Source organism: Carcharodon carcharias, chromosome 33 (assembly GCF_017639515.1).
Source record: "Carcharodon carcharias isolate sCarCar2 chromosome 33, sCarCar2.pri, whole genome shotgun sequence".
NCBI classification, from domain to species: domain Eukaryota; kingdom Metazoa; phylum Chordata; class Chondrichthyes; order Lamniformes; family Lamnidae; genus Carcharodon; species Carcharodon carcharias.
The window spans coordinates 8,987,173-9,008,280 of NC_054499.1; the positions used below are offsets into that span (position 1 = coordinate 8,987,173).

The 21,108-nt window shown below is 49.2% G+C and overlaps 1 protein-coding gene across 1 annotated transcript; it reads right to left on the reverse strand.

Annotated features, from left to right (window-relative positions):
* Positions 1-865: 865 nt before the first annotated feature.
* LOC121272236 (galactose-3-O-sulfotransferase 4-like) lies at positions 866-20,878 on the reverse strand. Its single transcript, XM_041178763.1, has 4 exons — positions 20,836-20,878; positions 5,475-5,592; positions 3,886-4,147; positions 866-1,654 (listed from the first exon to the last, which is right to left on the reverse strand). The coding sequence occupies exons 1-4, from the start codon at positions 20,876-20,878 to the stop codon at positions 866-868; spliced, it is 1,212 nt and encodes a 403-aa protein (XP_041034697.1).
* Positions 20,879-21,108: the final 230 nt, after the last annotated feature.

The window sequence follows — 21,108 nt, forward strand, 5'->3', positions numbered from 1 at the left end:
AATGGCATATAATATTAAAAAGAATGTGATTTTCTATAGTAGCTTTCAATACCCTCATAACATCCCAAAGCACTTGGCAGGCAATGAAATTTTCATTACTCTCGTAACCCTTAGTGTTAAGTACTCTTTTTCGTGAAGGTAGGTGTCTCATTTCCATTGTCCAGCTCAGTAGGGCTGTACTCACCTGGTTCCACTCTTACCTATCTGATGTAACCAGAGAATCTCCAGCAATGGCCAATTTTCCCCTAAATATACCATCACCCCTGGAGTCCACCACAGACCTATCATTGTGTCCCCCTCTCCTTCAATTGCCCGTGGAAATATTAGAGTGAGTTTCCAGCACAGAAATGGACTATTCAGCCCAACTGGCCCATTCATGCCCCGCACCAGCCCTCTCCCACCCCTGCTTCATCTTAACCCATTAGTGTAAATTTCTGTTCCTTTCTCTCTCTCGGGTTTATCCAGCTTCCCCTTAATTTCATCTACAACTACTCCCTTGTGGGTCGAGTTCCATATCTGCATCTGAAAAGTTGCTACTTGGGCACAATGGCAAGAGAAACCAGTAAGTTCACAGAGCGGAAAGGCACGTGCAATGCTTTCTAAGGCACATTTGTGACCAAGCATCATCCATCACCTTTCCCTTAGCCATCTGATCGACAGTTCCCCGAAATGCGCCGATCAAACTCGTCCAGCGCACCTTGCCTTTAAGGAGTCCTTTCTAAATGCTCACTAATTTACCGTGTAATCACGTGACAGCTGCCATCCTTATTTACATCAAAATGCTCCCCCTCTGTTCCTTCACCCGCTCCCCAAAAAAGTCTCTTGTTCTCAACGGGCCACCATTGCTCATCGCCCGGCATGTCTCTCAGGCCAGCGGTGGCAGAGGCTGCATCTTCTGCAGGTGGTCCAGGTGATACTGTTCCGGGAGCACCATCCGCTGGCAGAGGGCCAGCCTGTCGCCGGTCAGGTTGGCCTTGAGGATGTAGCCCAGGATTTTAGCTTTGCCAAAGTTTCTGGGCCTGAGTCTCGCCGCCGTGACCTGCTCGCTCGTCACGGGAGCGCCGCCCTGGAGGCAGTCAGCGCTCAGGCGTTGGCGCAGCACCCTCAAGCGAGCGACGTCCTGCTGCATCCTCTCTTGGCCGTAGTTGGCGACTCGCTGCCAGAAGGATGCGTTGAAGTGACAGTAGAGCTTCCAGTCCAGTCCATTCCAGGCCTTGACCTTCTCGGCCATGGTGGCATTGAGCGGGCTGATGGAGTCACTGGAGCGGGCATTGAGCTTGAAGTGCGCCACATCCTTTATCTCCCAGCAGAGGGCCTCCTTGAACAGGACCAGCGACTCGTCAAAGTACTCGGCCACCATGATGAGGTCAAAGGTCCTCTCCAGCATGCTGATAACGGCACTGACGTAGACAGGGATGTCGGCCATGTTGTTGTCATGGCCGAAGTCGAACCACATGAGATTCCGAGCGTAGTGACTGTTTGGCTCCGAGCTCTTGTAATATGTGTCGGCGTGCAGCACGAACTCAACCAGACTCGCTGCTCTCTTGAAGGCCGGCGACACAGAGTGATAGTACGCAAACGCGGACTCGGCCAATTGGACGGGATTTCTGATGATGGAGAAATAAAACGAACCGTTCGGCATCACCCTCATCACCTGTAGGGGTCAGAAATATGTTTACTTTCGGCGAAGAATGACAGCACATTGAGGCTAGCTCGTCATAGAATAGTTACAGCCTAGAAGGAGACCATTCGGCCTTTCAAAGCCATGCCAGCCCCCCCTCCCCCCTCCCCCCCAGAAGAGCAATACAATTATTCCCACTGCATCCTGCCCCCTTCCCCTCCCGCTCTAGCTCCGTAGCCCTGCTAGGTTTGGCTTTGGGCCCACTACCCCCGAGAGAGCAGATCAGTGGCAGTGACAGGGTGTGTGTGGGGGTTGGGCGGATTGGTGGTGGTGGTGTGGGGGGGGGTGGGGGGGTGGGGGTGGGGGGTCGGTTGCGGGGTTGTGGTGCCTAATGAATATCAAGGCAGGCTGGTTACATGTGGTTAAAAGGCCAGTCTCAGTTCTCTGGAATTTTGTCCCAGTTGTTTTGTTAAATTTTAAGTCCTCTAGCCCTCACCCCTAGCCCATCACTCTCCCAATCCACTCCCCATGCCACCACCAACGGTCCCTCATTATTCTTCATACCAGATCATGTGCTTTACCCATCCCCATGACCCCTTATAGTTCCCATGTCAACTTAGTGCCATCTCAAGCCCTCCCACCCATCAGGCTTGTTCCTCACACCTTCCATGCCAACTCATCCAGTATCCAGCATAGGCAGACCACAGGAGCTGTGTTGAGATAAATAAAACAAATACTTATTATAGTCTTCATTATATCAAAAAAATCACTCCCATTCATGAAGGCCCACTGCTTTATCTCTTATAAAACCAAACAAATTTTAATCATAGCTCCACATCAAAGATAGCTAATCCTTTGACCTGTCAATCAAACTGTGAATGTAGGATGCCCTGCTTAGATAATTAAAGCCTATGGAAATCAGCCAAGCATTCATAATTATGCAATGATAGCCCTGGGTAAATGTTAACAAATGGCTTTTGTAACTGCTAGAATAGTATTTTTTCAACTCTCGCTGACACAGGCAGCCTTTTCTTTTTAATGTTAAAGGGTTGCGAATTTTACTGGTTATCTGTTTTACTCTCTAAACATGTCCAGCCAGCTGGGTTCTCCATGCAGGTTCACATGTGAATACCTGTTCCCAGTCTCGTCTGATGCTAGCAGAGTTTGCAGGATCGAAAGGAATCCCGAAGCTATTTATCACAGGGAACATGAGGCTAAGTGAATTGAGCTAGCTTCTACTGAGATCAGGAGCATTCTCTCCATGACAACCCTAACCCTAACCCTAGGACCTTCTTGCCTACATGTTTCAGCAGCTGAATGCATTAGCCCACTGGCTATCTAGAATCATTGAACAGTTACAGTGCAGAAGGAGGCCATTCATGCCGTCATATCCATGCTGACTCTCTGCAAGAGCAACTCAGCTAGTCCCACTCTCCTACCTTTTCCCCGTAGCCCTGTAAATCTTGGTTCTTCAGATAACTTCCCAATTCTGCTTTTAAAGACTTGAATGAATCTGCCTCCAGCACACTTTCAGGAAGTGCATTCCAGGAACTTTACAGGTCAAAGATTTTAAGGGCAAGTGCAGTTAGTAGCAAGTAGAAAGGCAGAGGAACAGGAGGAAGCCATTCAGTCCCACAATCTTGTTCTGCCATTCATTTAGATAGCTGCTGATCCCTATATTAACTCCATCTACCCGTTGATGTTCCATAACCCTTAATTCCTTTACCCGACAAAAACCTATCGACCACAGTTTTGAAGAATTAAATTGGCTCCCAGCGACCAAAGCTTTTTTTTGGGGTGGGGGGGGGGGTAGAGTTCCAGATTCCTGCTCCCTTCTGTGTGAAGGAGTGATTCCTGACATCACCCGTGAGCGGCCTGGCTCGAATTTAAAGGTTCCGCCACCCACCCCCTCCCCCCCCACCATGCTCTGGACTCCCCCCTCACACTGCTCCCACCAGAGGAAATAATTTCTCTCTATCCGAACCCTTCAATCATCTTAATCATCTTAGTGAGAACAAATCCTTAATCTTTGAAACTCAGCCGAGCACTAGTTTGTGCAACTCGGCCTCGTAATTGAATTCTTTTAGGAGTCACTCCGGTGAATTTGTGCTACATCCCCACCAAGGACAAATATATCCTTCCTGAGGTGCAATGCCCGGGACTGATGCGATTTGGTAATCTTGCAATACTGTCCTGATGAGTACAAGATGAAAAACTTCGACAATATGCATCTTTTTTTCAGCAATACGCTAATATCTAATTACCTCAGGTAAATAGAATCTCATGTGATTGCAGATGATGTCATATTCTTTGACACGGCTCTTAGCAAAGTCCTTGACGAATTCTGCCCTGAATCTTTGAGGGTAGCCCAAATGGTCCACAAACGGCAAGGCAAACCTGAGGTTCCGGAGCTCCCCGTATCGATACAGGATGTTAAGGATGGTGCTGCTCGCCGTCTTGTGCGTCTTCAGGAACGCCACGTGCTTCTTGGGAGCGCAGCTAGGCTCCAGAGAGGCTCCAATACTGCTGTCCGACAGCCAAAGATTGAGTCACAGGAAGTTATCGCATGCAACAGCAACTTGCTTTTACATAGCGCCTTTGGCGCAGCGAATTGTTCCGAGGCGCTTCGCGGGAGTGCTGCCCAGGAGGGGGACATTCGGGAAAACCTGGTCCAGGAGGTGGGTTTTAAGGAGCAGCTTAAAGGAGGGGTCTTCACCTCAGCCTCAGCTCAACTGCTGAAACCCTCAACCATACCCTTATTACCTCGAGACTTGACTACTTCAATGATCGCCTGGTCCACCTCCCATCTTCTTTTAATTATTTCATGGGATGTGGGCTTCACTGGCTGGGCCAACCTTTGCTGCTCGTGCTTAGTTGCCCAAAGGAAGGTGGTGGTGAGCTGCCTTCTTGAACCGCTGCAGTCCCTGTGGTGTAGGTACACCCACCATGCTGTTAGGGAGGGAGTTTGAGGATTTTGACCCAGCGACAGTGAAGGAACGGCCGATATATTTCCAAGTCAGGATGGTGAGTGACTTGGGGGGGCACTTCCAGACGTTGGTGTTGCCGCGTGTCTATTGCCCTTGTCCTTCTAGGTGGTAGAGGTCACGAGTTACGAAGGTGCTGCTAAAGGTTCAAGAAGTTGGCTCACCGCCACCTTCTTAAGGGACAATTAGGGTTGGGTGATAAGAGGATATTTGGACTCTGAGGGTACAAGGGCAGATAAACAAACTAGAGTTTGCATTCCCTGGAATTTCGAAGATTAAAGAGCAGTTTGATTCAAGCTTTCAAGGTATTAAAGGGAACAAATAGGGTTGATAGAAACTACTCACTCTGTTTGCGGAGTCTAAGGTTAGGGGGCAGAGTTTAAAAATCAGAGACAGACCTTTCAGGGCTGAAATGAGGAAACATTTCTCCACACAAAGGGTGGTAGAAGCCCGGAACTCTCCTCCACAAACGGCAATTGTTGCCGGATCAATTTTTAATTCAAAACTGAGATTGATAGATTTTCCTTAACAAAGGGCATTAAGGCACGTGGGGCAAAGCTGGGCATATGGACTTAGGCCGCAGATCAGCCATGATCTCATTGAATGGCAGAACAGGTCTGAGGGGCTGAATGGCCTCCACCCGTTATTACTGCTAGACTTGCCAGCGAGTCCCACATCTCCTGAATGAATGAAAGAAGCCTTGGACCTATTGGGTCAAGTGGCCTGTTCTGCACCGTCATTCTGTTGAGTGTTGAGTGTTTTCCAATATTGATGACAGAGGTTAGGTAGAGGAAGAAGTTATTATTTCCACTTTGACATTATCTCACACTGCGCTGTAAAACAGGTTAATAGTTGCCGTTTCAACTCACCTTTGACTTGCAAAATAGTAAACTGTTCGAATAGTGAAGCTGAAACTGATTATAACTATGAAGAGCAGTAATAGTTGTGATGTCCGTGTCTCCAGCCGGCAGAACATCCTGATTTCCCCTAGATTAAAGGAAGACAAACCGAGCCTTAAGTGTCTCTAGCCTTGACCATGACACTCGGTGTTGTGATGATCAAGAACAGCATCTTTTAACATGTGTGGCCCTAGGGTGGGACTGACAGGAGGGGGATGCTGGTGAGTTATGCCTCCCGCCGTCTGGGCTAACATTTGTCCTTCAACACCACAGGGAGGCAGCGTGATCATGGGATCTTGCTGTGCACCGCATGCCGAGCCACACATTAATTGGCAAGGAGAGGGCTGAGCGAAGATGGTCACAGCCCATGTGGTATTTGGATTGAGTAATGTCAGGAAGTTATAATAATTTCCAAAATGTTATTGGAATTTATTGTAAAGTTGAGTAATAGTGGGATGTGTGTGTTTGTGTGTGTGAGATTAAGAGGTATTAATGTGTATAATGTTATTGGAAATTATTTTTAAATTGGAATTGTAGTAGTGTCTGTGTCTATGTGTGTGTCTATGATTGTGTCCATGTGTGTCTTAATTGGATTAAAGCCAGATAGTCTGGGTGCTTTGACGTATAATAGTTTGAGATGTTAATTAGAAAAATGTAAGGCTCAAGGGTAAAGAGTACATTTACATTTGTTGAATAAACCATTCAAAAGAAAGGAGTAAAATCTTACACCTAACTAGGAGACACCAAGCAATGTGTTTATATTAGTAATAAAATTGGTGCCATGAAAGGGGTTTTATTGTTAGAAGAGGTGGAGTTCAAAGACCTAGTGATACAATGAGAATTTACATTCAAAGTAAACAGAGAGGAGCTTTGTATGTGCAGACCAGAGGCATTTAAGATCTAAGCAGCCTGTAAGCCCCACAACTGTGTCTGCAAAGGAACCAAATTGCAAGGGACCTCATTTTGAATCTGCAATGTCAAATGTGCTTTGCCTGGTGTCTGTTTAAAGTCTATGGGTTATTGTTGTCTTGGTGAAGGTTTAACTGGAAGTGATTAATTTGGGGATTTGTTTAAAAGTTATTATGGTAGTAATTTGTAGACATGTGCATGTGTTTAATTTCTTGTAAAATTAATAAATGTTTAATTTAGTTTATATAAAAAAACTTCTTGAGGCTCGGTGGTTTCATTCCTGAATTCAGAGCTGCATCTCAAATGTACCACTTGAAAATATAGGTGATGACAGTTGTTCAATTCCCTCTGGGATTTAAACAACTCAACCTTTACCAACTGCTGTGACATAACTGCGTATATGTGCATGTGTGTGTGCATGTGTGTGTGTGTGTGTGCGTGTGCGTGTCTGTGTATGTGAGATAGAGAGATTGAGAGGGAGAGATTAATTGGATTAAAGGCAAACATGGTAAACAGGGGGGATCTTTAGAATATATAGTGTAAAATTTGCATTTTTAAATAAACAAGACTAGATTGTTTTCAAAGAAGGGGTGAAATGTGTCATCTGGTCATGTGAAGTTTAGAAACAGTGTGTTTATTTTTCCCAAAGATTACTGGTAAAATTTAGTACTAGGAGAGATGTGTATTATTAGCAGGGAAAAGTCCAAAGACATAGTGAAACAATGGGAATTTGTAGTCAAAGGGGAAATATGTATAAAGGAGTGAAGGCTGTATGTAAGGGTAGGCATTTTTAAGATCTAACAAGTGTGAAAAGCCTTCAGCATCTACACTGTTTACCAAGAACTGAAGTTAAGAAAACTCACCTTGAAGTCAACTGGTTCAGGGTATCATGTTTCTTTGCCTGGGTCTTTTAAAATCGATCTGTCTTACTGTTGCCTTAATGAAAGTGTAATTGGGAGTTAAATCAATTGGGGGATTTAGAAGTTATTATAGTAGTAATTTGTAGGCATATGTGTGTGCTTAAAAATCATTTTTCTTGTTGATAAATGTTTAATCTAGTTTTGTGAAAAGCTATAAGATTCGGTGGTCTTATTACTACTGAATTTAAGACATGCATCTCGAAATTTATACAAATTGCTAAACAAGTTACTTCAAGTTTCCCTTTGGGATTTGAACAACTCAGCATTTACCATCAGCTGTGCCATAACAGTAATCAAGGAGAATATTGCTAAGAGAGACATGTTGTCGAACCTTGTTTGCCTTCACTCATCAGGACAAATGCAAGAATGCCAAATTTCAAAGGATCACAACAATTATACTGCAGAAGAAAGGGTACTGATTGGCACCCGGTCGGCAAGCCGACTGTGATTAAACTGTTTCCAGCGACAGGAGGATTGGTAACCAGAGGACACAAATTGAAGATAATTGGCTAAAGGACTGAGTTGGGGGTCGGGGGGTGGTGGTTGGGAGGGGGTGGGTGTAATGTTTCTTCCATGCAGTGAGTTGTTATGATTTTCAGGCAGCAACACAGATTCCACTTTGAAAAGAGGAAATGGAAATAGAGCTGAGAGGTGGGGAAAGAAAAGACATGCAGGGTCATCGAGAAAGAGCAGGAGAGGGGATTGATTGGAAAGCTCCTTCAAAAGAGCCAGCACAGACAGAAGGAGCTGAATGTCCTCCTCCTTTGCTGTAAGATTCAACAATTTAAATAAATAATTATATCCTGTAGCTGCGCAAAATAACAATTGCATGAGATAGCATTGTGCTTGTGGAGATATAGACTACAACAGGTTATTTCCTAAATCAACTGACCTCACCTGTTCCTCTCCACAGCCCCTCAAGTCACAAACAAGTCATTGTCGAGACACTGTTGGACTCACCCTGACTTTGCCTCCTCCTGTTCTTGTGTTTAACCACCTCCGACAAAGCTCTTGACCCTTCACTTCAGTTCTATCAATTATGGGCAACGAATGCCTCCACAAGGCTGAGAGAGTGCACAAGCCTTTGACAAGTTCCAGAGGATAGCAGCTGATTTATCAAGTTTGGAGTTAGTACCCACCCTCTCTGTTGGGGAACAAAGGCAGCTTTATGGAGAGAAACGTAGAGGGAGCAATTCCTTTGGCAGGAAAGACCTTAGAATCGATGCTGGTCACAAAAGGTTTTTGATTTGTTGCCAACTCAAGTGCAACATGATTCACCCTACCTGAGGGAGCGGCCAGTTACTTAAGTAGGTCATTCATTTCGAACAGCCTTTGTATTTGTGTCAGCTGAATGCGAATGGAGAGAACTGACTCTGCCACTCCCTACGATCAGTGTTGCCCAGGCAAGTGACTCCATCCCTCTCCTTGCCCATTACTGAGGCTGAATCAGACCACTGGCAACCTCAGTCTTCCACTTCATTCCTAGCTGGACATCAGTTCTACCACCCCGCCCCCCAACCCCCACCCCCCATTAAACACCCCACACACCCCACTGCCCCCAGTGCATCCCTCCCCCCTCCGCCACCCTGCCCCATCCCCAGTCAAACAGTCCTGACAGATAGAACCTCAGTTCTGGCGCTTCCTGCCACATTCTCCAGGGCCTCATTGTAATGCATCTGTTTATCGGTTACCAGGACAACCTGCCAAAATCGTCCCCTCCCCTCCACACTGCTGGGTCGTCCGTCCAGGTCGGTGGCAAAGCACACCGACATGTTTCACAACAGCACATCAGAGACGCGCAATTGCGCGGCCCGCACTTTGAGGGAGACTTAGAGGCCAGCGCACAGTAACGTTGTGCAGCGCTCGCCTGAGTCGCCTGTTGGACTTCAATCATCGGTTGGGGTGTGGGGGGGAGTGGGGGGGGTGGCGTTGTCGGTTTAAGGGCAGCCTTGCAGTTGAGGCGACTTGGAGGGGGTGGGAGATGAGACCCTTGATCACCTCCTTGTGGATTGTGCCTTTGCAAAGGAGGCCTGGAGAGAGATGGAGAGAGATGCAGTGGTTTCTGTCGAGGTTCATCCCGAGCAGTTCTGTGACACAGGACTCTGTGCTCTATGGGCTGTTCCCAGGGACACACACCGAGACAAACATCAACTGCAGCTGGAGGATCATCAACTCGGTGAAATACGCTCTTTGGTCTGCCCGAAACTTGTTGGTCTTCCAGCGCAAAGAGTTGTCCCCAACCGAGTGTTGCAGTTGTCTCAATTTCTCTGCTCCTCTCACCCACTCTAACCTGTCTCTCTCTGAACTTGCTGCACTCCGTTCTCTCAGTTCCAACCCTGACATTGTCATCAAGCCTGCTGACAAGGGTGGTGCTGTTGTTGTCTGGCACACTGACCTCTACCTCGCAGAGGCTGAGCATCAACTCGCAGACACTTCCTCCTACCTCTCCCTGGACCATGACCCCACCAGCGAACATCAAGCCATTGTTTCCAGGACTGTCACTGACCTCATCACCCCTGGAGATCTTCCTTCCACAGCTTCCAACCTGATAGTCGCCCAACCTCGGACGGCCCGCTTCTACCTCCTACCCAAAATCCACAAACAGGACTGTCCCGGCAGACCGATCGTGTCAGCCTGTTCCTGCCCCACGGAACTCATTTCTCGTTATCTTGACTCCATTCTCTCTCCCCTGGTCCAGTCTCTTCCCACCTACATCCGTGATTCCTCTGACACCCTACATCATATCAACAATTTCCAGTTCCCTGGCCCCAACCACTTCCTCTTCACCATGGACGTCCAATCCCTCTACAACTCCATCCCCCACCAGGATGGTCTGAGGACCCTTAGCTTCTTCCTCGAACAGAGGCCCGAACAATCCCCATCCACCACTACTCTCCTCCATCTGGCTGAACTTGTTCTCTCACTGAACAATTTCTCCTTAAACTCCTCTCACTTCCTCCAAATAAAAGGTGTAGCTATGGGTACCCGCATGGGCCCCAGCTATGCCTGTCTCTTTATGGGGTATGTGGAACATTCCTTGTTCCAGTCCTACTCCGGCCCACTTCCACAACTCTTTCTCCGGTACATCGATGATTGCTTTGGTGCTGCTTCATGCTCTCGTCGGGACTTGGGAAAATTTATTAATTTTGCTTCCAATTTCCACCCCTCCATCATTTTCACATGGTCCATCTCTGACACTTCCCTTCCCTTCCTTGACCTCTCTGTCTCAATTTCTGGTGATAGACTGTCCACCAATATCCATTACAAACCTACTGACTCCCACACACCCCGCTTCCTATAAGGACTCCATCCCATTCTCTCAGTTCCTTTGCCTCCGTTGCATCTGTTCTGATGATGCCACTTTCAAAAACAGTTCCTCTGACATGTCCTCCTGCTTCCTTAACCGATGTTTCCACCCACAGTCGTTGACAGGGCCCTCAACCGTGTCTGGCCCATCTCCTGCGCATCCGCCCTCATACCTTCCTCTCCCTCCCAGAGCCATGATAGGGTCCCCCTTGTCTTCACTTATCACCCCACTAGCATCCGCATTCAAAGTATCATCCTCCACCATTTCCGCCAACTCCAGCATGATGCCACCACCAAACACATCTTCCCTTCAGCACCCCTGGCAGCATTCCGCAGGGATCATTCCCTCTGGGACTCCCTGGTCCACTCCTCCATCACCCTCTACACCTCAACCCCCTCCCACGGCACCTTCCCATGCAACCGCAGAAAGTGCAACAACTGCCCCTTTACTTCCCCTCTCCTCACCGTCCAAGGGCCCAAACACTCCGTTCAAGTGAAGCAGCATTTCACTTGCACTTCCCTCAATTTAGTCTACTGCATTCACTGCTCCCAATGCGGTTTCCTCTACATTGGAGAGACCAAACGCAGACTGGGTGACCGCTTTGCAGAACACCTTCGGTCTGTCCGCAAGCATAACCCAGACCTCCCTGTTGCTTGCCATTTCAACACTCCACCCTGCTCTCATGCCCACATGTCCGTCCTTGGCTTGCTGCAATGTTCCAGTGAAGCTTAACGCAAACTGGAGGAACAGCACCTCATCTGCCGACTAGGTACTTTACAGCCTACGGACTGAATATTGAGTTCAACAATTTTAGATCATGAACTCTCTCCTCCATCCCCACCCCCTTTCCGATCCCCCCCTTTTTTTTCCAATAATTTATATAGATTTTCTTTTCCCACCTATTTCCATTATTTTTAAATGTGTTTCCTTCCATTGTTTTATCTGTACCTTTTAGCCTTTTTCGATTCCTTCACCCCACCCCCACTAGGGCTATCTATCTGTACCTTGCTTGTCCTGCTTTCTACCCTTAATTAGCACATTCCTTACATAATATCACCACCTTCAACACCTCTTTGTCCTTTTGTCTATGACATCTTTTGGTTATCTCCACCTATCACTGGCCCTCTATCCAGCTCTACCTGTCCCAACCCTCCTTCAACCAGCTTATATTTCACCTCTTTTCTATTTTTACTTAGTTCTGTTGAAGGGTCATTGGGACTCGAAGCGTTAACTGTGTTCCTTTCCTTGATATGATTGGAGTCAGGTCTCTAGCTTCTCTGCCCGCTCCAGCAACGCAGAGGCATCAAAATGCCACCGAGTGCTCCAGATCTTTTCACCTCCCCTGACCCTCTCGGCACAGATCGCAAAGTCATGAGTGTTTTCGTGGACTGTAGAACAGCTGGACGATTGCGCTCGTTATACTACCTCCCTGCTAACGCTGGACGTGGAGTAGTCACTGGTGGAGGCGCTCACAGCCCCTTTGCAATGTCAGCATCCCGGTTTGGACCAGCCTCCCCCATGGTTCAAGCTAACAGTGCAGCCTTGCAGTGCGGGTTAGGAGAATGCCTGTGCCTGAGCTGAGACCACAGCCTGCAGTCCAGTGGGCAAAGCTGCCACCCATTGGTCGGGTGGAGTGGGGTGGAGGAGAGTGGGGTTTCGGGCAGCCAAGCAGCGCACTAATCTCTGGTCATCCAAGTGGTGACCGGTGCTCTCCGGGGTGCTTTAAGGGGCCTTAACACTTAACCAGGACAGGTTAGCACAGCCATGTGTCTCCCTCTTTCATCCTGTAGGAGGCGTACACTAGGATCACGGATCCTGGTGAACTAGCTGTGTGCCTAATGGCCTACACAGAGCAAAGTTGATGGAGGAGGGAGCGACTGAGGCTCCTGGTTGCGCAGTCAGGAGCAGCGACCTCAGGGAGTAGGGGTGGCTGGGTCTCTCACACACGCTCTCATAGAGCCACAACGAGCCGTCGCAGTCAGCACCTAGTGAGGCCCGGGGCCTATAGAGGCCACCTTTCATTCCTGACACTGACCGAGAATCAGTGTCGCTGAAGACTATGCGTGTCCAGGGAGCTGGTCAGTCACGTCTGCCACCTGCTGCAGGATTTGGCGCCACGGGGACATGGAGGGCATCCAGTGCCAGTGGCAGTGAAAGTGACCGCGGTGCTCAATTTCTATGCCAGTGGCTCCTTTCAGGGCTCCACAGGTGACCTCTGTGGAATTTCACCATGCGCCACCCACAAATGCATCCATGAGGTCACAGATGACACCTTCGCAATAGCACACGACTCGGTGCATTTCGCCCGGGACCGAGTCAGCCAGGAGGCAAGAGCGACTGGATTCGCCCACAGTTGCAGGGTACGATTGACTGCACTCATGTGGTGCTCAGGTCTCCGTTGCTACACTCAGTGGACTTCATCAACTGCAAGGGCTTCCACTCACTGGTATGCCACCACCAGAAATGGATCCTGCAGGTGTGCGCATGGTTTCCAGGGACTGTGCATATGACACCTACATCCTCAGTCGCTCACAAATCCCTGGAGTCTTCCAGGGTCCACAGAAGCTGCGGGGATGGCTCCTCGGGGACAAGGGTTACCCGCAGAGACTGTGGCTGATGACACCCGTGCAGCAGCCTCAGACTGCAGCAGAGAGACGCTATAATGAGGCTCATGCAGCAACTCACAGCTTGGTGGAGCAGACCATCGGGATGCTGGAGATGAGGTTCCGGTGCCTGGACCGGTCTGGTGGAGCCCTGCAATACAGTCCACAGAGAGTCTCACACAGCGTCGTCTGCTGCGCCCTTTACAACCTGGCGCTGCAACAGGGAGAGGAGCTGGCTGAGGAGGAGTTGGAGGAGCTGCATGTCTTCTCCAATGAGGAGGATGCCGATGGGGATGAGGGTGAGGTGGTCCTGGTAGGCGACAATGACGGGGATGAGGCCCTTGCACTGACGAGGCAGATGCGCTAGAGAAGCCCTCATAGCTGCTAGATTTGTGGTGGATGATGACCAGATGCAGTGAGGTGTCTCCGTAGACCCTCACATCCCAGTTGTGAACGTTTGACTCCGGTCTGGCTTATAACAGCACAAATAGCCTCTGTGAGAACGCTCCTGTCATGGAGATGCAGTGGAGGCCCTAATAGTCACTCAAACACAGGGAGATGATAATGCAGTGAGGACACTCCATAGATCTTCACATGGCCTCTAAGAATGTCTGATTCCTGTCTGGCCGAGGGCAGATCGATTGCGTTCCATGATCAGGGTCATATCATAGAGACGCAGCCATGAAACTTTACAAGTATCTGATGCTTTGTTCACCTTCAGGACCTGAGCCCTTCAGGAGCTGGAGAACAGCATCAGTGGTCACAGATGCTGAAGAGATGGGTCCAGCCTCACTTTACAGACACTGAGAGCACATTGAGAGAATGGGAGAACTCTGTGGCCTTGCCCACTACATTCTGGCAGCAATGACCAGCACCACCGAGGTGCAGACATCAGTAATGTTTCCAGGGAGTGTGAGGCTGGACCATCACTGTGGTCTGAAGGCTGCACAGACACAGGGAAGAGGCCCTGGACTGAGACAACTGCCTTTATCTTGTGCAGAAAGGTTTCACATCTGAGTGACAAGAACACTGCTCATCAGAACAAGGAGCCACAGGCAGGGAGACATTCTTGGGAGTTTATTGACAATAGTGAACATTATGTACAAGTGATCAACACCCGTGTCCAGGCTGTGTAACTAATTCCCCTTAACCTTCCTAATCCTGCCACTACGTCTTGGTGCTCCCCAGACATCCACAGTGGAGGTGGAGACAGCCTGCTGACTGTGAAGCCCTGTCTGTGATGACCCTGGCGGGAGTCCTCTGGAGGGCTGAGACTTTGAGGGCCTCGGCCTGCTTTCGGGGTCCTGCTGTGTGGCAGTGACTCCCTCCTCGGCCTGTGGACTTGGAGCTACGGAGGTCACAGAAACAGGCGGCCGATGGACCGGACACTCCCAGAGACCCCTGGGTGGGTGGGCTCGGAGTGTGCACCTGCTGATCCTCCTCCCTATGGGTGCCCGAGGGCCCCAGGCTGACTCCATGTGGAGCAGGGGTGGCTGGAGTGAGACCGAGCTGCCCAGCACTCCTCTCACGTACACACTGTTGGAGGCCAACAATGGTATCAGTGATGTAGTTCAGCCCGCGCAGCAGGGCAGGAGTGATGTCCTGGACCAAGGTCTCCATGGTGGCTGCCACCGTGCCAGTGTTGACCTTGATGCGTTGGCAATGCCGGCGCTATCAACTCAGACTGAAGACGGAGACTCCTCCATCGTGCCTTGCAATCTGAGGGGTGCAGCAGACATCCCTTCCTGATGCTCCCCAGCTTGCCTGTGCAGCTCCAGCGACAGTGCAATGACTGAGTCCAGAGGCTCATCATCTGACTCGGACTCAGCAACGTTCTGGCCTCCAGCAGTCCTGCGAGTGCCGGGGACCTGGGAATTCCCTGCCTCCGTCTGCTGTGGATCGGGAAGTGAGATGTGCTCAGCAGATTATGCTCACCAGGAGCTACTCTAAAGCCAGGTCCCTCCAAGGTGTGTGTCTCTGCGCTGGTGGAGGGTCTGGGTGAGGCTGTGATGGGACTTCAGGGAGGGGGCCTCCAGATTCCACTCCAGAGGTTTCTTCGGGGTTTGATTGGAGTCCCTGGGTCAGGGACTCTGTCGGCTGTTTAGCAGATGTGCCTGCGGAAGAGAGGAGAGATAATGAGAGTATGGAAGTGGCCTGTGAACGAGGACACATCACTCACGGCCCGGCTGTCTGATGGATGTTGCGCTGCTGGATCCTCACAGGGTAGAGCAGCACTGACCTCACTGTCAGCACAGGAACGCTCCAGATCCTCGCCAGCCAGCTGGATGGCTCTGTTTCCACAGTCCGTGAGGACCTTGATTTCGGGCGTTCTGCCACCGGTCTGTGACCTCTCCCTCTTGTTGTGTGCCAGCTTGTCCTGCATGGATACATATGGAGAAGGTGTAAACAGGACACCTGCCGGGCCAGATGATAAGTATGCCCGGCCTGTGTGGGTGGTGAGTGGTCCCATGGACAGGGTGAGGACAATGTCAGTAAGTGTGAGAGAGTGAATGGTGATGTCACTTAAACTGGCAGTGGGTGAGGGCCCTGTGGGTGTGTGATGGGTTTGTGAGTGTGTGAGTTGTGAGTGATGAGTAGAGTGACTTACCCTGGCGGAACGGAGGAGATCATTCATCCTCTTGCGGCACTGGGTGGCTGTTCTCTTCTGAAGGGCGTTGACGCTGACCACCGCCTCCCAAGTCTGGTTGGTCACATTGCTGCCCATCCTGCGGCTAGAGAGGGGTGGGGGGGGGTGGGGGGTGGTACAGGACATCCCAGCGGGACTCCACGGCATCCAAAAGGCATTCCAGGGGCACGTCGCTGAACCTGGCGGCTGTTGTCTTCTTCCGTTTCAGGGCCATGTCTTCCGTGTGCAGCAGTGGTGATCTGGAAGCGCTGAGATGTGTGCGCGCGGCTGGACTTCAAATATAGTGCCACGGAAGCCGCGTGTTTCCTGGGAATGCATAAATAATGAGGCCGATTTGGGGAATGATGCGGCATGAAAACCCATCATCCCGGCCAGCAGGTAAAGCATCGTTTTACCCGGCCGCTACCGCCCCCTGTCTTGTAGGCTGAGGAATGTCAACGTGGAGCCTGTACCAGGGGAAGCTCAATGTGAGACCCCCAAGAGCACCCTTTTCCCTCAGTTATTGTCTTCCTTTACTTCTGGCCCTGGCTACTAAAGAAGTTTTTTGTACCAAAAGAAAACACAGTAACATAGGAGCAGGAATGGCCCCTCACCCACCCCCCTCGAGCCTGCTCCACCATCCATCTAAATCGTGGCTGAATTTCTATCTCGATGCCACTGTCCTGCACTACCCCCATATCCCTCGATATTATTAGAACGTCCCAAAGCGCTTCATCGCAACCTCCTTCCCAACGTTTTCGTGCGATCCTATTTCCAGTCTTTTCACAATTCAGACTTGGCCATCAACATCCCAGTAATATGACCTCCAAGAACAGGTTTACAGGGGGATTAAAATTACCATGGGAAATCTTGAATGAAGGCACTTTTTTTAAAAAGGCATTGGATATCGCAATGTACAAAAGGAATCACGTGATTGTGGAGTTGGTTTTAATTTTATTTGAATCCTTACTTAGGTCATCTGGCATTTTCTTTGTTCAGTTATTTGTTGGGCGGGGCATGAACAGCCCCTCCTTGTGGTGAGATTGTGAATAAGCAATCTGGAATTGCAAAGCCGGTTGTTCGTTAAAAACAAATCCCCATCTGGTTCACTTATGCCCTTTGGGGAAGGAAATCTGCTGTCCTTTTCTGGCCTGGCCTATACAGCAATAACTGCCCCCTGAAATGGCCTGGCAAACCACTCAGCTCGAGGGCAGTTAGGGGCGGGCAACAGTGACACCCACATCTCATGACAGAATAAATAGATAAATAAAGGAAATGCAGCGAGTTGTTGTGATCTGGAAGGCGCTGCCAGAAAGGGCGGCGGAAGCAGATTCAATAGGAACTTTCAAAAGGGGAGTTGGATTGATACTTGGAGAGGGAAAATGTGCGGAGGTGGGGGTGGGGGGAGGGAGTGGAACTAATTGGATAGAGCTTTCAAAGAGCTGGCACAGGCACAATGGGCTGAATGGCCTTCTTCTAAAGCACTTTGGGATGTTTTGCTTTGTTAAAGACGCTATATAAATGAAAGTTGCTGTTGTTTGATGTAGCACAATTTGGGCAATGAATCTTGACGGAGAACTGCATACCAATCTGTCTTTACCGTCTCATCCAGGATTGTGCACCTGGTCCAAACCCCGTCTGCCCTCTCGGGCGGATGTGAAAGATTCCATGGCACTATTTCGGAGGAGAGCGCCGGAGGGGGTCCCAGTGTCCTGGCCAGCATTTAACCCTCAAGCAACATCACACAAAAAAAACACAGACCATCTGCTCATTCTCACATTGCTGTTTATGGGAGCTTGCTGTGCGCAAATTGGCTGCTGCGTTCCCGACGTTACAACAGTGACAACACTCAGGAAGCACTTCATTGGCTATGAAGCGCTCTGGGACGTCCTGAGGCTATGACAGGCACTAGGGAAATGCAAGTCCTTTCTCAGTTGCGTTAAACCTTACCCGACACCATCACTCAAAGCAATAACTCGATTTAAATGCAACTATTAAATGGGCATTGTTCCTTTCTGATCGTTCGAGGTGTCCCAAAAGGGTCAATGAGCTCTCTATTCGATTCAATTTTTTTGATAGACTCGAGGGATTTCAGAGGAAGGGGAGAGGGTGGTCCAGGTATACAGATCATTAAAATATCACAAACACCTTCAGCAAATAGAATGCTGGCCCTCTATTTGGGGTGGAGTGTTATAGTTCACTCAGGGAGGCTGAGTTGCTATGGGAACTTGTACTTTTACACACGGGTTATAGTCTGGAGCTGGGGAGAGTGATGGAAGAGGCTCCAACTTCCTGTCCATCACAATCTCACCCACTCTTACCACCTACCACTGGCATGTATGTTGGAAGGATTTGCAGCTTTATTACTGTGAAGAGCAGCCATACCAGACACAATGCTAACTCTGTTTCTCTCTCTGCAGATGCTGCCAGACCTGCTGAGTTTATCCAGCATTTTCCGCTTTGATAGTCAACTGGCTCTGGCATGTTGTGACCACACTCTCCTCATTCACCAAACCCTCAGGTGGGACTTGAACCTGCAACTTCTGGCTTAAAGGTAGGGACGCTACCCATGGCACCCCAGGGTCTTGCCTTTATTTGTGGAGGACTAGAATACAAGGGAGCAGAAGTCTTGAGGTTTTGAACGAGTGGATACAGAGAGAATGTTCCCTCTTGTGGGGGAAGAGCAGAATTCACGGCCATCAATATAAGAGAGTCACCAAGAAATCCAATCGGGGATTCAGGCGAAACCTCTTTACCCAGAGAGTGGTGAGAATGTGGAACTTGCTACCACAGGGAGTCGCTGAGGTGAATAGTGCAGGTGCAGGTGCATTTAAGGGGAAGGTAGACAACCGAATGAGGGAGAAGGGAATCAAGGGTAACATTGCTAGATTTGGATGAGGAAAGATGGGAGGAGGCTTGATAGGAGCAAAAACACCAGCATGGACTGGTTGGGCTGAATGGCCTGTTCCTGTGTTGATGTCTTCTGTGCAATCTTATTTCAACTTAAGCCATGGTTAAACCACATCTGGAGTTACTGTGTTCAGTCCTGGGCACCACAACTTAGGAAGGTACATTGACCAAGGAAGAGAGTTGCATTGTGGACTGACCAGAATGACACCTGAACCTCAAAGGGTTAAATTACAAAGAGAGGGACATAAACTAATATAAAAATAAAAATAAAAAACTGCGGATGCTGGAAATCCAAAACAAAAATAAAAACCGAATTACCTGGAAAAACTCAGCAGGTCTGGCAGCATTGGCGGAGAAGAAAAGAGTTGACGTTTCGAGTCCTCATGACCCTTCGACAGAACTAGGTAAATCCCAGGAAGGGGTGAAATATAAGCTGGAGAGATACGGAAATCTTGTCGCAGAGACGAACAGAACTTCTTCAAGGAGGTAGGCATTTCTTGAAGTGGCAGTCAATTAAACACAGAGATAAAAACAAAAAACTGCGGATGCTGGAAACTTGGTTGTATTCCCTGGAATTTCAAAGGTTAAGGGGGTGGGATTTGTTCAAATTTTTCAACCTATTAAAGGGAACAGGTGGAGTCGATGGAAAGAAGTTATTTCAGTTGGTTGGGGAGACGAGGGTGAGGAGGACAGAGTGTATAAATTAAAGTTGGACCTTTCAGGAGTGAAATGAGGAAACATCTCTACACGCAAAGGGTGGGAGAAGTTCAGAACTCCAATTGATGCTGGATCAATTGTTAATTTTTGTAATCAGAGATTGATCATTTTTTTAAATCCAAAGGTATTAAGGACTATGGGGCAGAGGCAAGTATCCGGAGTTAGCTTGCAGACCAGCCATGACCTCATTGAATGGGGATGGAACATGCTCGAGGGGTTGAATGGCCACCTCCTGTTCCTTTGTTAACTGAGTAAACAGTGATAACTAAGTGATAGGGGCTTCATGTCCTTACTAACTTACTTCATCTGATTTGAACAGTGAATTTGATGAAGCTTGTACCTGTTAAGGAGATAACATTCAGAATGTGCTTGATAATATTTCTCCTTTTACATTTAGCTCATCCCTAATTGCCCCTTGAGAAGGTGGTGGTGAGCTGCCCCCTTGAGCCGCTGCAGTCCGTGCGGCGTAGGTACACCCACCGTGCTGTTAGGGAGGGAGTTCCAGGATTTTGACCCAGCGACAGTGAAGGAACGGCCGATATATTTCCAAGTCAGGATGGTGAGTGACTTGGAGGGGAACTTGCAGGTAATGGTGTTCCCATCTGTCTGCTGCCCTTGTCCTTCTGGATGGTAGAGTCTGGAAGGTGCTGTCCAAGGAGCCTCGGTGAGTTGCTGCAGGGTATCTTGTAGACGGTACACACAGTGCTGCTACTGTGCGTCAGTGGTGGAGGGAGTGAATGTTTAAGGTTGTGGAAGAGGTGCCAGTCAAATGGGCTGCTTTGTCCTGAACGTTGTTGAGGTTCTTGAGCTGGAGCCGCACTCATCCGAAAGGGGATAATCTGTTTTATCAAAGGGAGAGCTGTGGGCAGAATCCCTCTTTAAAGTCAGACCCTGTGGCGAATCATCCTCTTTTGTTTCTGACCCCTGACCTCTGCACTGTCTCTGAACTTGCCAATGTTGCCCCTTGGAATGTATAAGAGCAAGTTTCCTTGCTGTCAACTGCACTGCTGTTACGCCGACAGCTGGGATCACTGGCGGGACTGGAAAATCCCGCCCGATGAAGCAAAGATGGGTCTTTGTCGGCGGAGGGGTGGGGGGGGGGTGTGGTGGAGCGCTTTTCCTGGGATTGGCTGCACTTGGTGTCATAGGGACAGGGAGGGGAGTAAATTCCGTGTAAACCTGGTGCAAGCTGTGGGGTACACGGAAACTCGAGGGGAGTCTCTACCGAGACTCCAGCGCCTGACAGCTGAGGGTGAGGGCAACCATCAATCCAAGGCGCATAACGTGGTTTTAATCACTCACGCACCCCTCCACTGTCTCATCACTCTGTTCCTCATACCTGTATTCTCACGCTTCAGATGTTCATCAACAACGACTTGCATTTGTATAGCGCCTTAATAACACAGTCAAACATCCCAAGGCCTTTCACAGGGAACGTTATCGAGCAGTAACATTGATACCCGGTCACGTGGGGAGATACCAGGACATGGGACCAAAGGCCTGGTCAAAGAGGTCAGTTTTAAGGAGCGTCTTAGAGGAAGATAGCCTTACAGAACCAATTCCAGAGCTCAAGGCCCCGACAGCTGAAGGCATGGCCGCCAATGGCGGAGCA

Coding starts and splice junctions, on each gene's coding strand:
- LOC121272236 (XM_041178763.1), bottom strand. CDS start 20,878: ATGCAAGTCGTTGTTGATGAACATCTGAAGCGTGAGAATACAG. Junction 4,148..5,474: donor TACTATTTTGCAAGTCAAAG/GTGAGTTGAAAC, acceptor GCTGTCGGACAG/CAGTATTGGAGCCTCTCTGG. Junction 1,655..3,885: donor TGAGATTCTATTTACCTGAG/GTAATTAGATAT, acceptor TGACCCCTACAG/GTGATGAGGGTGATGCCGAA.